The following is a 19,080-nucleotide window of genomic DNA, read 5'->3' on the forward strand; positions in this document are numbered from 1 at the left end:
CGCTGAAAGGCAGCGGGGAGAGGGGACACTTGAGCAGTGCATTTATCGCGGCATGTAATGTGTTTTATAGATGCATTGTGCTTTTTCAGCGTTTCAATTCTAAATGTATTAGAACCAGTCACAAATGCACTACTGCCGGCCATGGTCTTCCCACACTCTTTACAGTAAATACAGTGCATTATATTATCGGCTTTACTCTATCTTAGCCAGGGAAACTGGTCAAGCCACTCTTTTCGAAATGCATACACTTTACCCCTTTTAATTTCAGTGGGCTCGGGCTCGATCATATGTGGCTCATTATCTAATGCCGTCTCCGGACCAGGGCTTGCTATAACTTGGGAGGTTGATGGCTCCGTGTCAGAGCATCGGTTATGATTTTTGGACGGATCAGGCCCTAACTTAACATTCTTAACGAAAAAGTTGTCAATCGTTCTTTTCATCTTCTCTCATAATCCGCAGCTACATCCACTGTTTACCTGATGGGCTACTCACCTCTCTCTGTCGGACTGCATCACATGCATTTTGAAACGTACACACACGTACAGGAATATCTGGACCACGGCCAATCAGAGGGGGGGCGGGATCCGCCCTTCACTATCTCTGATTGGTTTAGACCACGATATGGGCCTAATGTGTGTCTGTTGTTGAACAACAGGGTGACTTTAAGAGTCACGGAGTTTCGTTTTTTTCCCCCTCGAACGGCTGGTCGCACCGGTGCAACCTTTGATTTTTTTTAGTCGCACCATTGAGAAATTAGGTCGCACGTGCGACCAAATTGGTCGCACTCTAGAGTCCTGCGTCATCTCATTCACTAAAATCCTAACCATCTCCCTTCTCATGTGAGGACGTGGTCGCTTTCCTCTCTCCAATGACTGAATCAGCTCCTCTGGGAACTTATCCCAAGGTATTATAAAGTTATCCACCCAATCTATATCAGGACTTGGGCTGGTGTTGGAAGAGGTTGAGGATGAATTTGGTGACAGAGATTTCAAGGACGCTGGAGGTCCTGGCGAGGCATCAATAGATGAGCTGCTTCTTTCAGGTGTCTGACCTGCAAAAATATACAGACATACACACAAGAAGCATCATCAAGAAAACAGTGTGAATATCTCCCATTTTTTATGCAGGCTACTTTTGGTATTAGCTTCAACATGAACTGAAATGCTTTACAGTACATACATTTTACTTTCCATGCAGAAAGGAGTTTTCTTAACGCTGACAGCAAATCGGCAACCTCAATGAATTTAAAATCATCATACGTCTCCACTCCAAGGGATTGTAAGGTCTCTTCTAGAATATTTTTGCCACCTCTGGAAGATCAGGCAAGACCTCAGTGATTGCGGTGCGTAGAAATGTAGGTTCCAAGTCGCTCATTTCTGGAATTAAGAAAGAATGAAACCAGTTTTCATGATTACACATAAAACAAATTTACACAGTATGTACAGTTAAGACAAACCTCTGCTTCCAGTGTATAATGGGAATGAGGATTTACACTTTTCATTTTTGTTTACCCTTAAAGAAAACCAGTAATCAGTATTTTATCAGTTTTACTAAGCATTTTTGTTTTTGAGTGGTTTCTCCACAACAGTGCCCAAGATCATGTTTATTTTGACACCACAATATGTTTAAGAGGAATGACTTGGTGTCCATTAACTATGCATGATGGTAGCGGATAAAAATCTACCAAGTCATTAATGTTAAGACATTGCAAGCTGGTACTCTGTTCTGTCACTGCATACAGATGATATTCAGAATGATAGGCAGCTTTATGTATATCCATCACAAAATACACAGCTGCATAATTTTTTATTAAAATAACAAGAAGTTCTCCAAACTCCAAAGACTCATCATTTTTGGACACAATAAAATGCCCTTTTTCATATGATGTGCCTTTATACTGTATGCTTGTAGATACTGTAGTATTGCTTTCTGAAAAGCCAAACTCTCTCACTGCATGTGTTATTTTATCACTGTAAAGGTTAGGATAAAAAGTACAACTGTCTTTGACCTGAAGAAGCTGACTGCATCCTGGCCCAGCTGAAAGATATGCTTGAAACAGCTGATGTCTTTCGGATAAAGTTAGGCAGATGTTTTTAAAGTTTTTCAGATGCCTGGCACATCTCTTGAGGTAGCTATGCTTACTTTAAAAACGCATCGTCCATAACCTGATCAAGGGGCCAATCCTCAAAATGAGTGCTGGATTATGCCTCATGAAATGGTGTTTTGGTTTTAATGTACTCTCAGGAAATAAGCCCTTTCTTCATTCCAAATATTCTTGGATTACAATGTCAAGATAGGCTACCTGTGACACCGAAATCTTTTGGGCACAAATCATATCAACAACATCTTTAAGCTGCAGAGTTAACTGCCATTCATCATCTTCTGGATTTTGCACTTTGTCACCAATGAATACAGGCAGCAACCGTAAGAAATTCCAGTTTTGAATGGCTTGACCTGAAAGCTTGGACGCTCCAGAGCTGACAGCACATGGTTTTGTGAGAGCATCGGATCCTCTGTACCTGAACTGCTTGATGCGCCGGTTCAAAAGTGAGTATGTCAGCCATTTCTTTTTCTTAATGAAGTACTTCAAGTACAGAGCAACATCATAGGATAAGACACCCTCAAATTTGTCATGACCTAAACAAGGTGGGAGACCAGGCTGGCAAACATGAAAAGATTTCAGAGTATTGAAGACAGAGTTTACCTTTATGCCTTTGATGTCTCTGTTGTCTTCAGCTTGTAGACCACCAACAGCAGAACCAGAACTCTCTGGTGTGCTCTGTGGACCACAGACATTTGGATCATCACTCTGAAACTCTGTGTGATTTCACAGTACCTGCAGAAGTACTGGGAACGACTAAAGTTTTCAGTAAACCCACCAATGCTGTGTGAACCCAAATCATCACCAGCAATACTATACACAGCCCCTTTGATTGTTTCACCACCCACTATTATTCCATTTTCCTCTAGGTGTTTTAAATCTACCAACATCTCAGAGAAAACCTTAGCACCTCCAAATTGTTTTAGGTCACTCTCTCCACACAGTAAGACAAGGGACATGTGATCAGTACTGGACATTGGCAGGTAAATTTGCCACAGAAAGATAAACTGCAACAACTTTGTGCTTTTCCTTAGCAGAGCCGAGGGGATTGACAATTTCAAAAGCATCCGGGTACAGAATTAGCTTCAGACATCCTGGATTTTCAATGAAGAACGGGTTGGATTTGAAGTTTTGTCCATCATTTATGTCACTATAAACATCTGGGTGTGTTTCACAAGACTGTTGTGACACTGAATTCTTCCATAATTCTGATTCTAATAAGCCTTTTAATGTCTGTAACAAAGGTATGTAGTAAGCAAACTTTTGTGTGATATTTTCATCAGTTCCTAATGTTATCTTTTTAGGGTCTGTGTACTTGAACATCTTTTTAAATGTCTGAGCTCTTGAATACGTTGTCGTCAGTGGTCCACGATGACAAACAGAGAACAGATCTGCATCCTTAACACAATCACATACTTTAGCAATAGCATCATCGGTTAGACACATGTCATTTTTTAACAGTGACTGTAGTTTACATAAAGTGTAATCCTGTCCCAACTCATGCACATTTTGCATCTCTTCTACAAATGTCTGCATTGTTGAAGCTGGAAGAAGAAGCTGTCCTTGCAGTTTTAGGTAGAACAAAGATACATTCCTAAGAAAAGTCTCATAAAAAATTTCTGTCATTTCAAAGCTTATATTTGTTGTAACATCATTTGAGCTTTGCAAAGCATCTTCACATGCACTAATAGCTGAAGAAGAGGCAATAGTTTCTCTGTACATCTCCTTTATGCTATCTACTGAACATGCTTTATGTTTCCTGGACATGTGAGCAGTAAATGATGATTTCACAGTGAATGTATTTTTACAACATTTTACTGGACACGTCACAGGTCGCCCTTCAACTAAGTGCTCTTTTAAGTGAGATACAAGTTCTTTCACTGTGTGACACTGGCGTGTACACAACGAAACTGCACATTTGAAATATGTAACAACGGCTGTAGCAGTCGCAAGACGTATAGGTACGTTATGAACGCGATAGAAATGCATAAGTAGAAAATGTCTGCTTGCAGTTAGCGCCAACACAATTTAAAAAACAATGAGGTTCGTTTCTATGAACTGTACAATGTACTACTTAAAACACTCCTTTATACCTCACAACACATCATGGTATCAAGATAATTAGTGGTATTTATTTTTAATTTTATGGCTGATTGGTATATGTAATTAATCTAATGTAATTATTTTTGTCATACTTTAATTGTAGTTGTACATAATTTTGCCTGTAAATTATAGCATATTTATTTGTAAATTATTAGACGGTTTTCTTCTGTACAAAACACATTAGATTAACACTGTTATTTTGTTATTTTACCTGTATTCTGTAGTTTTTTGTATTACAGAATTTCATTGTTTAAACTATAGTGATCTAGAAATTACACATAGAAATATAATAATTTTAACATTTTGTCATGCCCGGCTCGTCCGCTCCTCGTGTGTGCCACGCCCCCTAATTACCCACGTGTGATTTCCTGATCGTGCCCAGTCGTGTCTTGTTTCCTGCTGCCTTGTTCCGTGTATTTAAGTCCTGGTCTCCCCAGTTTGCTTGGTCTGTCATTGATGTTAGTGGCGTTACATGTCTCCTGCTCCCCGTTACCTCATTAAACCCCCGTTTTCCCGTTATCCCGCTTGCCTGCCTGCTCCTTCCACGCCCTTCCGCACGATCGCCGCTTACCTCCGCGACCGGTCGTGACAGAATGACAGACCGCAAGAAAAGCAAGCGGGCAAGAAGGCTTCAGAAGGAGCCAGAGATCCAGCTTGGAGCCTGCACGCTAGCCAGGCTATGGCTCCCGTCTGAGGACGAGGAGGAGGCACCCCTCCTTCTCGCGGACTACGCCCGGAGAAGACCAGTCCTCCTACCACCCCTAGAGAAGTACCATTATCGGCCGGAACGCCTGGACAATTGGGGGGGAATCCGGAAGGGTAGAGACGCCATCTCGCGTGTGCCCCGCATGCCGGCTAGGGCCACCTCCATCATGCCTGAACCGGACGATCCTGCCCCATGTCCAGTGGCAGCCACCCCGGAGGCGTACACCACGCCTCTCCCAGGGAGGACGGCTGCCCTGGCGAACCAGTTTTTTACCCTCCAGGGTTTATTCATAAGGGTAATGGAACGGCCGACAGCCCCTGGAGACCGGAGGATTGAGGCTCTTGTTGCGCGTTTGAGGCGAGGCTTTGACGCGTTTACGCCCGCCTCTGGTCCGGAAGTACTCGAGGGCTTGGCGGAGGACCTCCGACAGCTGATCCTGCTCCAGAGCGCGTCGGTCCCCGCGCTGGAACAGCCGCCATTGCCGGCGGTCCCCGCGCTGGAACAGCCGCCATTGCCGGCGGTCCCCGCGCTGGAACAGCCGCCATTGCCGGCGGACCCCGCTCCCGTGCAGCCGCCATTGCCGGCGGACCCCGCTCCCGTGCAGCCGCCTTCGCTGCCTGCGCAGCCGCCTCTGCAGTCACCTGCAGCTCCCGGGCCGGCGCCCCCACTGCAGCCACCTCCTGTTCCTGACCGCGCTCCAGTTCCTGCAGAGGCGCCCCCTCTGCAGCCGCCACTGCAGCCTGCTGCAGCTCCCGGGCAGGCGCCCCCTCTGCAGCAACCTGCAGCTCCCGGGCAGGCGCCCCCACTGCAGCAACCTGCAGCTCCCGGGCAGGCGCCCCCACTGCAGCCAGCTCCTGTTCCTGACCGCGCTCCAGTTCCTGCAGAGGCGCCCCCTCTGCAGCCACCTGCTGCAGCTCCCGGGCAGGCGCCCCCTCTGCAGCCACCTGCTGCAGCTCCCGGGCAGGCGCCCCCTCTGCAGCCGCCTGCTGCAGCTCCCGGGCAGGCGCCCCCACTGCAGCCAGCTCCTGTTCCTGACCGCGCTCCTGTTCCGGACCGCGCTCCTGTTCCTGTCCAGGCGCCCCCACTGCAGCAACCTGCAGCTCCCGGGCCGGCGCCCCCACAGCCTGACCATGTTCCTGTCCAGGCGCCCCCACTGCAGCCACCTGCAGCTCCCGGGCCGGCGCCCCCACTGCAGCCACCTGCAGCTCCCGGGCCGGCGCCCCCACTGCAGCCACCTGCAGCTCCTGACCGCGCTCCTGTCCCTTCTCCCCCTGTGACAGTTTCTCCCACGCCCCGGCGAACTCGACCCCGACCTGGGGTCATGTCTGTGTCCCGTAAAGGGAGGGGACACAGACGCAGGGCTGGGGTCCCGCCCGCCCTGCCCCCTGGCTCGCCCTGCCTCGCCTGCGCTGGGGCTCGGTTGGCGCCTGCGGGTCCTGGCCCTCCGGGTCGGCTGTCGCCTGCGGGTCCCTCTCCGGTGCCTCGTCGCCCTGCCTCGCTCCCCTCTCCGGGTCCTGGTCGGTCGCCTGGGGGTTCCCCGACGGCGGCTCCTCGGTCGCCTGCGGGGCCCCTACCTCCGGCCCTCCCCCGGACATCGCTGCCTGCTGCGGCTCCCCCCTCCTCCGGGCCTTCGCCGTGGGCCCCTCCTGCTCCCTCGTCCCCTTCCCCGGTGCTCCCTCCTGCTCCCTCCCTGGCCCCTCCGCGGGTCCCTCGCCCTGTCTCCTCAGCCCCTTCTCGGTCCCCTCCGGCTCCGGCCTCCCGGCCGCCTGCGGCCCCTCCGGCTGCCGCCCGTCGCCCGCTGGGGCTCCCACGGGCTCCCCTTTGTTCCCCCGCCTTCTCTCCCTTCTCTCCTGCCCTGGTCCCTCCTTTGTTTGCTCCTCCTCCTGTCTTTCCTCCTTTCTCCGTTCCTCGTTCCTTTGTTCCTCCCGTCTCTGCTCCTCGTGTTCCTCCTTCTCCCTCTGGGTTCCCTCCGTTCACTCCCGGTCCTTTTGTCCCGCCTGTTCCCTCTGTGTCTCCCTTTCTGATCTGTCTCTCCGCTTTCCCGGCCCTTTGTCAGCTCCTGTCCTATGTTCTGTCTCTTGCCTTGTTTTGTGCTTCGGTCCTGTTCCCCGTCGTGCGTTAATTCTGTTCTTGTTTTCCAGGTCCTGTTCTGCCTCGTCCCGTCCGTCGCCCCCTTCCTTGGCGCGCCCGGTGTAGCGCGCCTTTGGGGGGGGGTTCTGTCATGCCCAGCTCGTCCGCTCCTCGTGTGTGCCACGCCCCCTAATTACCCACGTGTGATTTCCTGATCGTGCCCAGTCGTGTCTTGTTTCCTGCTGCCTTGTTCCGTGTATTTAAGTCCTGGTCTCCCCAGTTTGCTTGGTCTGTCATTGATGTTAGTGGCGTTACATGTCTCCTGCTCCCCGTTACCTCATTAAACCCCCGTTTTCCCGTTATCCCGCTTGCCTGCCTGCTCCTTCCACGCCCTTCCGCACGATCGCCGCTTACCTCCGCGACCGGTCGTGACACATTTACGTACTGTAAAATTAAAAGTTTTGTTTGGTTTAATAGTTTAGTGAATATTACTGTAAATAAAACATTGCTTCATTGTTTTTCTATTTACACTTTTTTAATGTTGGTATTTTACAGCATTTAGCTGTTAATTTCACAGTCATTTTTTTACAGTGCAGCTGTTCTTTCTGTGAATGTGACTGCAAAACTAATGTTCGTTTATTTTGGTCTTGTCCTTTTTCTGAAAAATTCTACTCTGATATGCTTAACATGATACAAACAAATGTATGTCATAATTTTCAGTTTTCTTGTAAAGATGTTTTTTGCGGGTTTTTTGTGTCTGGAAGAATACATGTCACGATCGCCGTCGGGCGAGCAGGGAGCGGAGAATCAGGAGCTCCGGCTTATTAGGTAGAACAGACGAGGCGAAACACGGAGCACGACGTCAATGACGGAACTGGGGATACGTACTGTGACGTGGACTTAAATACACAGGACTGAATGAAAGAAGAAGAAACATCTGATAACGTCCGGGTTCCATATGAGGTTAACGAGGGGGCGTGGCACACAGGAGGATCGTACGAGCCAAGCGGGACAATACAGATACATTTAATACTATTAATTTTATATTCATAAATGTAAATACAATAAATCTAACCTATTTTTCCCTGTTCACAAATTAGACCTAATAAATTATATTAATCTAATCAGAAAGTCTAAAAATAAAAAAACAATGCGCTTTTGATGCGTTTTTACCTGATGTATAGACATAGTGCTAAAATGTTCTGTCATATTTGGTATTGAGATGGTATCTTTTACTTTGTAATAACTTTGTCTGAATATCATTTTTTGTTTTTGTTTTGTTTAATGTTCTGTCTGTAAAATATATTACCTGTACTTGTTGAGTATTGGAAATTTTTTTTTTAAAAAAAGTGTGATTCAAGTGTTTAGTTTGACCTTTACTTCGCTACACCAGTTAATATATTTTGATGAAATTATAAAATTACACAGTTTTGTCTTTGACACCCCCCCCCCCCAAATAGCTTGGATCCCCCCATTTCTAAATTTCTCAAATCGCCACTGTTAATGATTTAAGTGTTACTGCAGTACCGCTTTTTACACGCACGATCATCCTGAATCTGTGTTATAACCGAATTACGGATATTGTTACTAATTATTAATTCACATAGATAATATCCCCCCAAAACCCTACGATGTGCCGCTGAGTCCGTGTCCATTTTTGCATGAGACGGATCTGATCATTTCCTGCCTGTAAACGAAAGTGAAATTAAGTGTCGGGATTTTAAAGGCAGAGTCGCCATTTTATCAAGAAACATTTTATCAAGATTCTGGAATAATGTAAAGATATTCTGTTTCAAGGTAAGATTAAATTAATAATAATAAAATTGATATGTTTAACACAGCCTACATATACAGCGGAATTTAAAATTTTCAATATAATGAAACATTAATTATACGTCCGTACAGCACAGTAGGTTACGTGTATCAGAAGAGTTTTCGAATTAACGTCAATAATATTGAATTACTTACGCTCAGCCATGAGTTCGTCTAATATACTGTGCTGCGTAATTATGGACCGGGACGTAGCTGTAATATTTTTAAGCTATATTAAGTTTTTCTTTTATTAAGTGTTGGGGATTAATGCCAGTGTGCCGAAACATCCGGGTTAAACTCAATGCTTAACATTTTATTAAATCAAAGGTTTTACCACGGATCTGTTCTGTGTTCTCCAATCTGAAATGTGCTGATCTTAATTATAGTCATACTTTATAGTCGTATTTAAACTGTTTAATGCAAAGAGTACGCAAGTCTGATTTTAATAATCAGTAAAGAATGTCAAACGCAACCCACAGCGCAGCTGAATGACAGAAGGTGGTGTATATGTGTATTACACACACACAAACACACACACACACACACACACACACACACACACACACACATATATATATATATATATATATATATATATATATATATATATATATACACAGTTTTGTGCAAGTTCACACTTTTCATGATCTAGTTCAAAGTTCAGTTCACACATGCTCAAAGTGAACTGTTCACATTCATAGCTCACAATTTTAATTTTTGAACTAGTTCAAAGTTCAGTTCATTTTATTTTTAGGTGCGATATATAGTCTAAATGAAAATTTATTTTGTTTTAACATACATCTATAACCTACCTACATTCTTGCATATATGGACATGAATAGACAAAGGACACAAAATATGATTCTTATTTATGGTTTATTTATCTCTTGCCCCAATACTAGACAATGGAAGGAAAAGAAAAGTACTGTAAACACATATCGGCATCATATCCATCTCAAATGAAAACTAGACAGAACAGAATATTTATTATTCAGCAAAATATCTCTTTAGTTTTATTAAAAAAAAAAAACTCTCACGCTTCTTGAAGGTGTGTTACACCATCTCACTGAACTATTAAAAATAAAAACTTTCACATACAGAAGCCATTGTTGTAGTAAGTAATGAACACTCCACAGACCATGCCTACGGCTTCAGTCCAAACTGTTTTTTGTTCACGTTTAACAGCAGTTGCTTTTCAAAGTTGGCATCTCCCAATCGGTTTCTCCTGGGCCTAAATATCTGGCCACCGGTACTGAAGAGTCTCTCCACTGGAGCACTTGATGGGATTGCTGTGTTATATTTGATGAAGAGCTTCTTCAGTTTGGGCAGCAGCATGTATTCAGTAAACTCGTCAGTGGTTGGGGCGTCCAGATAGATGTCCACCTCAGACTTATTGACAGCTGATGGGCTTTGCTTGAACTTAAAAAAGGATGAAGCACTCTTTTTCCCCTCAAGGTCATCAGGGGGTTGCTCAGACTCAGGCACATTCACAGATCGCAGCTCTTCCCTCAACATCAATCTGTACTGCACTCGCTTACTCTGATCCTCCACCCAGTCCAGCTTGAACACTGGGAGTAGTATGGCTGCCAGTATGTGATCTTTGTTTTCAAGACAGCCTTCCAGTCTTCTAGAGAGTGACTGCATCAAGGTTTGGATGAGGGGGCGGCATGTCGTCAGACCTTGTGTAGCTGTAGGCTTTGAACTCTCATCCAACAGACCATCCAAATCATTTTTCAATTGCACAATGGTAGGAGCCAGGTAGCCGAGGAATGTGTTTTTTTCCCCCTGAAGGATGTTCAGAGCACATCCCAAGGGACCCATCACACTCACAAACTTGTTGATGAAGTCTATTTCCTCTGGAGTGAATCGACGAAGCCCAAACTCATCACAGATGGTGTGCAGAAGGAGTCTGTCATACTCAGGAGTGGCATCCAATGGCACTGTTAGATTGCTGGTCTGGGGAGTCAAGGTGGCTATGTGAGCCAGGCGCTGCATTGAGAGGAACATAGAATTCCAACGTGTGTCGTTCGGAGTGACAAAGCCAATCTTTAGCTTTTGCTCAACAAAATCTGAGGCTTTCACACTCCTTTTCATCCTATTCCACAGAGCAGATGCCTTGGAAAATACAGGCCTCACTAATTTGTTGTACAGCCTATCCGTTACATTCTTTGCATCTGTGGCAACAAGATTTAAAGTATGGGCCATGCACCTTCTATGAGGTGGGAGGCAGGGATCCTCTAACTCTGACAGAGGTGCAGGCTCAAGACCATCGTCCTCATCATCGGAGCTCTCAGCAGGGGTAGATCCTGTGTCACTGCCTTCAGTCACCTCATCAGCTGCTCTAATAACAACACTGTCTCCAAAACAGCTGAATGCTTTGACGAAATTGGAAGCATTGTCAGTCACTGTGCACACAATTTTGTTTTGAATTTTAAATTCCTTGTACACATCTATCAGCACTTTAGCCAGGACATCATATGTGTGTGACCCTCTCACACGACGACATGCAAAGGGCTGCTGGTCTCCTGAGTGACACATCATTTTTATCAAGCCAATGAATTGTGATGCCCATGAATCCTTTGTTGACAGCTGACCAGTAGTCAGCTGTTGTGCATATAAAGTCAAGCTCAGCAAGTTCAGCTTTTAAATTACTCAATGAATTCCTTATTCAGTAGTCCCTGCACCTGTCTTCTTGAGGGCACATGTCTGCCTGGTTGCAAACCAGTTACTAGTTTTATGAAGGAGGGTTTTTCAACCTTACTCAGTGGCTGTAAATCTCCAACAATGTAGTCTATTATTAATCTGTCTACCTGTTGCTGGGAGATTATACCCCTGAAGGCAGCAGGCAGTGTGACTTGAGTCGTTTGGGGACTTTGGCTGGGGGTTTTGCCCTTCCCTCTATGACCTTGAAGGGCTTGCATATATGCTTTCACGCTGGACGAATGCTTCAACTCAACGTGTCTTTTCACTTCACAAATTGGAAAATGAGGTCATTAATGTTCTAACTTGTTTTTTCAGCGCAGGTGGACAAAGCTTGCACAGAAAGGTTAGGTTTTTACCGTCAGAGTCTCTGTGAGACAGTGTGTAAAATGCCCGTAAATTGTCAAAGTTACAGCCAGCATCATCCGTGTTTTCTGTGCCAGCTCCACTGGTGGTTGAGCTTTCCTCCTCTGCGCTTGCCATGGTTACTGCTGCAGCAGTTCGCTTCGCGCTCATGCGTTGCCAAGGCTGTGCCCTTTGAGAAGTGTGTGTGTGCATTATGGGAAACGTAGTGTGAAGCTAAAGACATTAGATTCGACTGTCCTTGGCTTTACACTACGTTACCCAAGATGCACTGCACACAAGCACTGAGCGAGAGTCAGGCTGAGCATTTTATTTTTCGAGCGGAGGAGCCCTTCGCTAGTGCTTGAGTGACAACACAACATGCTGTTTAAATGTGTGAGCCGACCTTGTCACTCGACTCATCAGGTGAAAATAAATCCCGATGTTTAATTGCATTCTAACAGTGAACGACGTCTACGCCGTTCATCACACATAAAATTCACGTTCACGTTCTTGATTTACTAATAAGTTGCGTTCAGTTCAAAGTTCACTGAAATATGAACGTGTTCAATGAACGCGTTCTTTTGAACTCGTTCATGCACAATACTGGCTGGTTGTCACTTGATACCTTTTCAGAACCTGCCTGTGTTTCCACCAGTTTAGAAAATGAACATAGGTGACAGTGACAGTAAAGGTTCATATTGTCACGTTCAAAGCCGGACGGAACGGCGATCGTGCGAGGCGAACGGGCAGGAAGCAGGCGGACAGGCGGAAGTCGGGGTAAACCAGGGATTTAATAAATAAACAGGGAGCAGGAGACATGAAACGCCAACTAACGTCAATGACAGACAAAGGACTCAGGTAAGACACGGACTGAAATACACAGGACTGATTGAAAATAATCGGACACAGCTGGGTACAATCATGAAAGAACACGTGGGTAATCAGGGGGCGTAGCACACACGAGGAGCGGACGGGCCGGGCATCACACATATGTATTCCGTTTTGTTGGATTTATTCTTTTCTGTTCCAGAATAAGTTTTATAAGCTGCCAACTGTCCTTTTAACAGTCGCACTATTAAAGATGCCAATAACTGAACTTTGCAATCTGCCTCATGATCTCTTCGCCACTCTAGTGCCATAATATTTTATTTATCAGACCTGTGGCATGGTTTTCATTTACAATGCAAAGTTACTCCGACAATAAGCTGGCTACTTGTTTTACTGCTGGCACCGGAAATATTAGACAAAACTATATTGGTGATTGACTGAATTATCCAGATATGCGGATGGTTTGGACACGATGGCCCCTCCTACTTGCACTGATGTTATGAGAACTATTTTTTTTTTGTGGTGGCCTATAGCCTTGTGCCTTTGACTGAATCACAGCCATGATATACCGGAGTATCTTCTTATATGTTATTGCTTAATTATACTGCACTCATAGAGCATTATAAACACAGCTATAAATATTTATAAAAAAGCATAACACATTATATCCACCATTATAACGCTTTATGAATGCTTTATGACACACTCAACTATAAGGCACTATAGATACCTTCATAATGCAATACAAAGCATCCTTAATGCTTATACCGATCATTATAATGCATTATGAAGGTATTTATAGTGCACTAAAGTGAGCTTCATACATCATTCATTATGCATAATAAGCATGCCTATAATGTGTTATGCCTTTTGATAAATATTTAAAGCCATGATTATAATGCATAACAATGGATTATTATTTGTTGTGATTTTTTTTTAAATTACTAACAACATGGCCTTAAGTGTTCCAGAGATGTTATAGTGTTCCGTAATCTGAGCAAATGGAAGCATGTAGATGTTGAACAAAGAGGCTCAGTGAGGATTATAATTCTAATTGGTGATCAGTGTTGACATACCACAGCACACAGTGTACAACACCGAAATGTGTCCTCTGCTTTTAACCCATATGTGACATCGTGACATAGCAAGGGGCAGCTAATTCAGCGCCCTGAGAGCAGTGCTTTGCTTAGGGTCCCTCAGCAGTGCCTTGCTGGTAGGGGATTCAATCCAACAACCATTAAGCCACCACTGCCCACTGCCAGTAACGGACCCTTGAGGAACTCCACATGTAATTTCTGTTCATTCAGATTCATAATTACCCTTCTGACAGAAAGTAGTGCCTGACTTGTAAAAATAATTCAAACCCATTAAATAAGGCGGCGGCTCCACCTCCTTCCCTAAGTGCTCTAGTCTCACTGATAAAGGGCAGGTAGGAGTAGCTGGTTTGATCAGGGCTGCTGCATAGTTTTCATTTGACCCCATTTCAGTTTAAAGCATAAAAATCAAGGTTTATCTTGATATTAAAATCAGTCATTAATAATGATTTTCCAACCAAAGGCTTGATATTCAGTAAAGATCAGTTTAATGTATTAAACACAATGTCTGACCCAGTGTGTAGGTGACACACAACTGGAGTCAGATGAGAGAGAGTAGCTGTGGGCTTTGATGCACTTTGTTCCCCCTGAAGTCAGTCAGAGCAGGAATGGCTGACACTGGGGCTGCTCCTCACTGCCTAGTGTGGGCTGTAGCTACAGCAGGGGATCCAAACCAAGTAAGCGGCGGGCGGTGGGGTAAGGGCCCCCTGTCCTAGATGTCATCATGCACTGTAATGCTGAAAGCTGGGAAACTGCCCTCGCTTTGTTTGGGTAGCAGGAACTTTTGGTATCACTCAGTAACAGCTCATCAAGTCCTTTTATCTGCATCCTTATCTTGTGTGAGCTACGGTATCTATGAGCAGTGAGGTCTGGGGGGGGGGGGGGGGGGCTTCCTTCCCTCACATTTGCCCTTTTTGTGCATTCGCTGACTGTACTTTTTTTCAGATTCATTAATATTGTCCTAAGACGGCACCCGCAGTCTTACCCAAACTGGCTGTGACACTGAACATCTCCTAAGTCTGTGCTTTAGGGCCATGACTTCACACGACACGACTACACTTGCGTGCGTAGTTTACATCTATCTGGAGGACTGAAGGTCATGTCCACCGGGGGGCAGTGCGAGAAAACCATCTTGGTCGGTTCCTTCGTTTCCAGTCTCACTTGTTAGTATGAGGTTGTGGCATTAAATGTTGTACAAGGACGAAGGAGTCAAGACGGCACTCTGAAGAACACGCTTTGATTAGAGCTGCAAGCCGACTTGTTTTGTTTACCATGTACTGTGAACTATATGCAGTTTTACTACTGTCTGGTTTTATTTAATCATCCAGTGACTGCAATAACTATACATAGTCATGATTAGCTTGATGATAGGCTTGCTGACTTTCTAGCCTAAAGAAATAGACTGAGTTCTGCTCACCTTGTTCAAGCCATTTTTGCCACAATCTAACAAAGGCTCCTTCTGCCTTATGTTTATATATAATCATACAATTTATTCTGTAAGGCACCTCCTACATTATTTTCTGTATCAGTAAGACAAATGACTGGTTTGCAGGTTAAAGCAGTAAATCTCATTTATAATTTTCTTTTCTTCATCTCTTCCGATTCGAGCCCAAGTCACTACTAAACCTTCTGACAAATTTTGCTACATCATGTTATTATTGCAGTACTTTTTTCTGTATTGGGTCTGTTCCAGTGTAAGTCAGTTAATTATTCTATATTTAAAATAGCTAATTTATTTCTCAAGATTGAACTGTTTAATATCCCGTTGAAGATATTTTATATCCAGTAGACGATGACAAAGATTGCATGTTCTCCCTATGTTGTCGTGGGGTTTCCTCTGGGTACTCCAGTTTGCCCCCACAGTCCAAAGACACGCTGAGGCTAGTTGGAGTTACTAAATTGCCCATAGGTGTGCATGTGTGAGTGACTGGTGAGTGAGTGTGCCCTGCGATGGGCTGGCCCCCCATCCTGGGTTGTTCCCTGCCTCGTGCCCATTGCTTCCGGGATAGGCTCTGGACCCCCCACGACCCAGTAGGATAAGCGGTTTGGAAAATGGATGGATGGATATATATATATATAACTGCACACACACACACACACACACACACACACACAAATAGATTATATGTTATATATTAGATAAGTGGCAGAAAAATCGATGGATGGATGGAACTGCATGAAAAATAATGCTGCTTTTGAAAGTAGGTAAGTAAGAATTTCAGGTTAGAATTTCATTGTACCTTGTACGCATGACACTGCTTTCTTAGAAACTTATACTGCCATTAAATTTTGAAGACACTGTACAAAGAAGGACACAATAGTGATCGGAATATTTTTTTCTTGTCTGTGAAAATATACAGCTCTTCTGGACACTCATTCTTAAAAAAATCAGATGCTACTTTAATACTATCTGTACCGTTAGTAAAGACAATGTTCCGTGACAAAACGTGACCATACTGCCACGCCAATTTCTGGTGGCACTGCACGTCGCGCATGCGTCTTGTTATCCTCATGTAAGTGCACAGACGAAGCCGGAATCAACACAGAAAACACGTGGTGGCCAGACTGGTACCTCTCCGCGCACGTATAAGCGGACGTGTTTGTATGGACTTTTATGATGCATTTTACTCCTCCGCCAACGACCGCCTGCCGCACTTCAAATTTGCCTTTAAACGCCAACATAGATGATTTTGATGAGGATTGGGGTAGTTTGCAAACCCTACAGCCAATTTGCAAGGTAATAGAACTGTTACATACATATAAATGCGTATGCATATGTGTGCAGACTTGTCCCAAATTGAAAATCTCACGCCAGCCAGCTGCTGGAGAGAGGTGTGTGTCCAAAGTGGATTAAAAGAAATTCATATTGTGACCTAAAGACAAACTCACTTTTAGTGGTAATCTTTGTCGTATGATTTTATAGTTAATAAAATGCTGAATGCTGTTTGTAATTTTATTTACCTGTAATTAAGCCTATTAGTTTAACACCCGCGTCATTTCGGCGCGTCTTCCCGCCGGCGTCGCGCGGGCGACCAACATTTCCTGAGGTAATTCACATATTTGACTTTTTATATTTTATGTATCGTACAGAATAATAGAGCGCAGGCTAAAGTGCAGTTCGGCCCCAGCGGGTCTCTCAGTGCGCCGTGTCTCACAGCGCAGGGGGCAGCCGGAGCGCCGCAGACTCGGGCGGCTACATGAGTATATTGGGAATAAAATGTGTGTATTGGAGCGAGTTCTGTGTGAGTGAGTGTGTGAGGTGTGACAGTGATAATGATGGAGATGCTGGGCTTCGTCATGGGATCAATCGCTCTTCCTCTTGCCTACAGACTCCTGCCAGCTGACGCTGGACCCCAACACTGCAAACAGAGAAGTGTCTCTGTCAGGGGGGGACAGGAAGGTGACATGGGGGGGGCAAACTCCCCCGTGTCGCTGTGCATGCTGGGATAGCTCACTGTGTGCTGGAGGAATCATTTTTACCGTATCAGAGTCTCACATGTCGCTGCTTCTCCGTGGCAAAAAGGTAAAATCTCTGCTTTATAACCAGTATAACCCTTTTTACTCTGTCTGAAGTGTGATGTATGTTAATAAAACAAGTAATTGGGTTCTGTAAGCTGAACAAACATACAAAATGACTGTTTTTCTCTGATTTATGTTCTATGTTGGCTGTTAATGCACCAAAACTGCCTAAACAAATTCATAGTACATGCAGTTGTACCAATGGAGTGAATTCTGATTATGAATAAAATAAAATGTAATGAAATCTAAGCCTGATGAGTGGGGGGAGCTTTTCCCCTCCCCTCTATATGTATATTTTATATTTCTGTCTATATATTGTATTTGCTACCTGTACACTGACAATAAAGGCTTCCTATTCTATCCCATTAATGTCCCGGTTCCGCGCTGCCCAGAACGTAACTGAGTAACAGACTTAATCCGCGCTCTCTGCTCACTGAGCGCAGCAGCCTGATATCGCAGCGGCGACGCTTTGGCCAGCAGGGGGCGGCAGACTGCAGACAGTTTATTAACTCAAAACCTACAGCGGTCCTGAGGTAACTTAGTAAAGATAATAACATAATCAAATTAATCATATATTAACTAAGTAAACATAAATAACATAAAATCTTAATAAGTCACGTTAGTACAACAACAACAGAAAGGCACCTGATCATCAATGAAGTAGTGTAGGTGATTACCAATTACCAGAAAAAAAATCACATAAGTCCTGTTTCATTAGGAATCCTGAGATATATACAGTACTGTGCAAAAGTCTTAGGGAGTCATAGGAGTCATCAGCTGGGTCCAATAAATCTGACTGCTGTAGTCCCAGCTAGCATTAGCACAACTTCTCTATCCATGGCCTTCTCACTTCATAAGTCAAAGTCATCTTTACTGTCATTGTGTATGAGCACAACGAAACGGGGTAGTAGGGCCAATAAAGGCAGTAGAATAGAATAAATAACACTAACGGTAGCGCGACAATTAGCGTCCTGAATATATACATATATATATGAAATTGATAATGGCCACATTCGGATTCAGATATAAAGTCAAAGTAATTAAAAATCTGGGGCCGAGTGCCTGAAAGACTACAAGTCCTGCTACAGGTTATTGTGTTTGTGTCACAGTCAAGTTTCCAGCAAATCCAAGTAACTCTGGGCAATGACATACAGTGGCTTGCAAAAGTATTCGGCCCCCTTGAACTTTTCCACATTTTGTCACATTACAGCCACAAACATGAATCAATTTCATTGGAATTCCACGTGAAAGACCAATACAAAGTGGTGCACACTTGAGAAGCGGAACCAAAATCATACATGATTCCAAACATTTTTGACAAATAAATAACTGCAAAGTGGGGTGTGCGTAATTATTCAGCCCCCTTTGGTCTGAGTGCAGTCAGTTGCCCATAGACATTGCCTGATGAGTGCTAATGACTAAATAGAGTGCACCTGTGTGTAATCTAATGTCAGTACAAATACAGCTGCTCTGTGACGGCCTCAGAGGTTGTCTAAGAGAATATTGGGAGCAACAACACCATGAATTCCAAAGAACACACCAGACAGGTCAGGGATAAAGTTATTGAGAAATTTAAAGCAGGCTTAGGCTACAAAAAGATTTCCAAAGCCTTGAACATCCCACGGAGCACTGTTCAAGCGATCATTCAGAAATGGAAGGAGTATGGCACAACTGTAAACCTACCAAGACAAGGCCGTCCACCTGAACTCACAGGCTGAACAAGGAGAGCGCTGATCAGAAATGCAGCCAAGAGGCCCATGGTGACTCTGGACGAGCTGCAGAGATCTACAGCTCAGGTGGGG

General features: G+C 44.5%; 1 protein-coding gene across 1 annotated transcript in view; it reads left to right on the forward strand.

Moving 5' to 3' along the window:
* LOC125722522 (NACHT, LRR and PYD domains-containing protein 12-like) overlaps nt 1-17,385 on the forward strand; it is a 165,504-nt gene extending 148,119 nt beyond the window's left edge. The window contains exon 12 of the mRNA XM_048998715.1: nt 17,089-17,385. Coding sequence (XP_048854672.1) covers nt 17,089-17,330 — 242 coding nt within the window. The 3' untranslated portion in view covers nt 17,331-17,385. The remainder of the gene's footprint in view (nt 1-17,088) is intronic.
* The last annotated feature ends 1,695 nt before the right edge of the window (nt 17,386-19,080 follow it).

Source organism: Brienomyrus brachyistius, unplaced genomic scaffold (assembly GCF_023856365.1).
Source record: "Brienomyrus brachyistius isolate T26 unplaced genomic scaffold, BBRACH_0.4 scaffold39, whole genome shotgun sequence".
NCBI lineage: Eukaryota > Metazoa > Chordata > Actinopteri > Osteoglossiformes > Mormyridae > Brienomyrus > Brienomyrus brachyistius.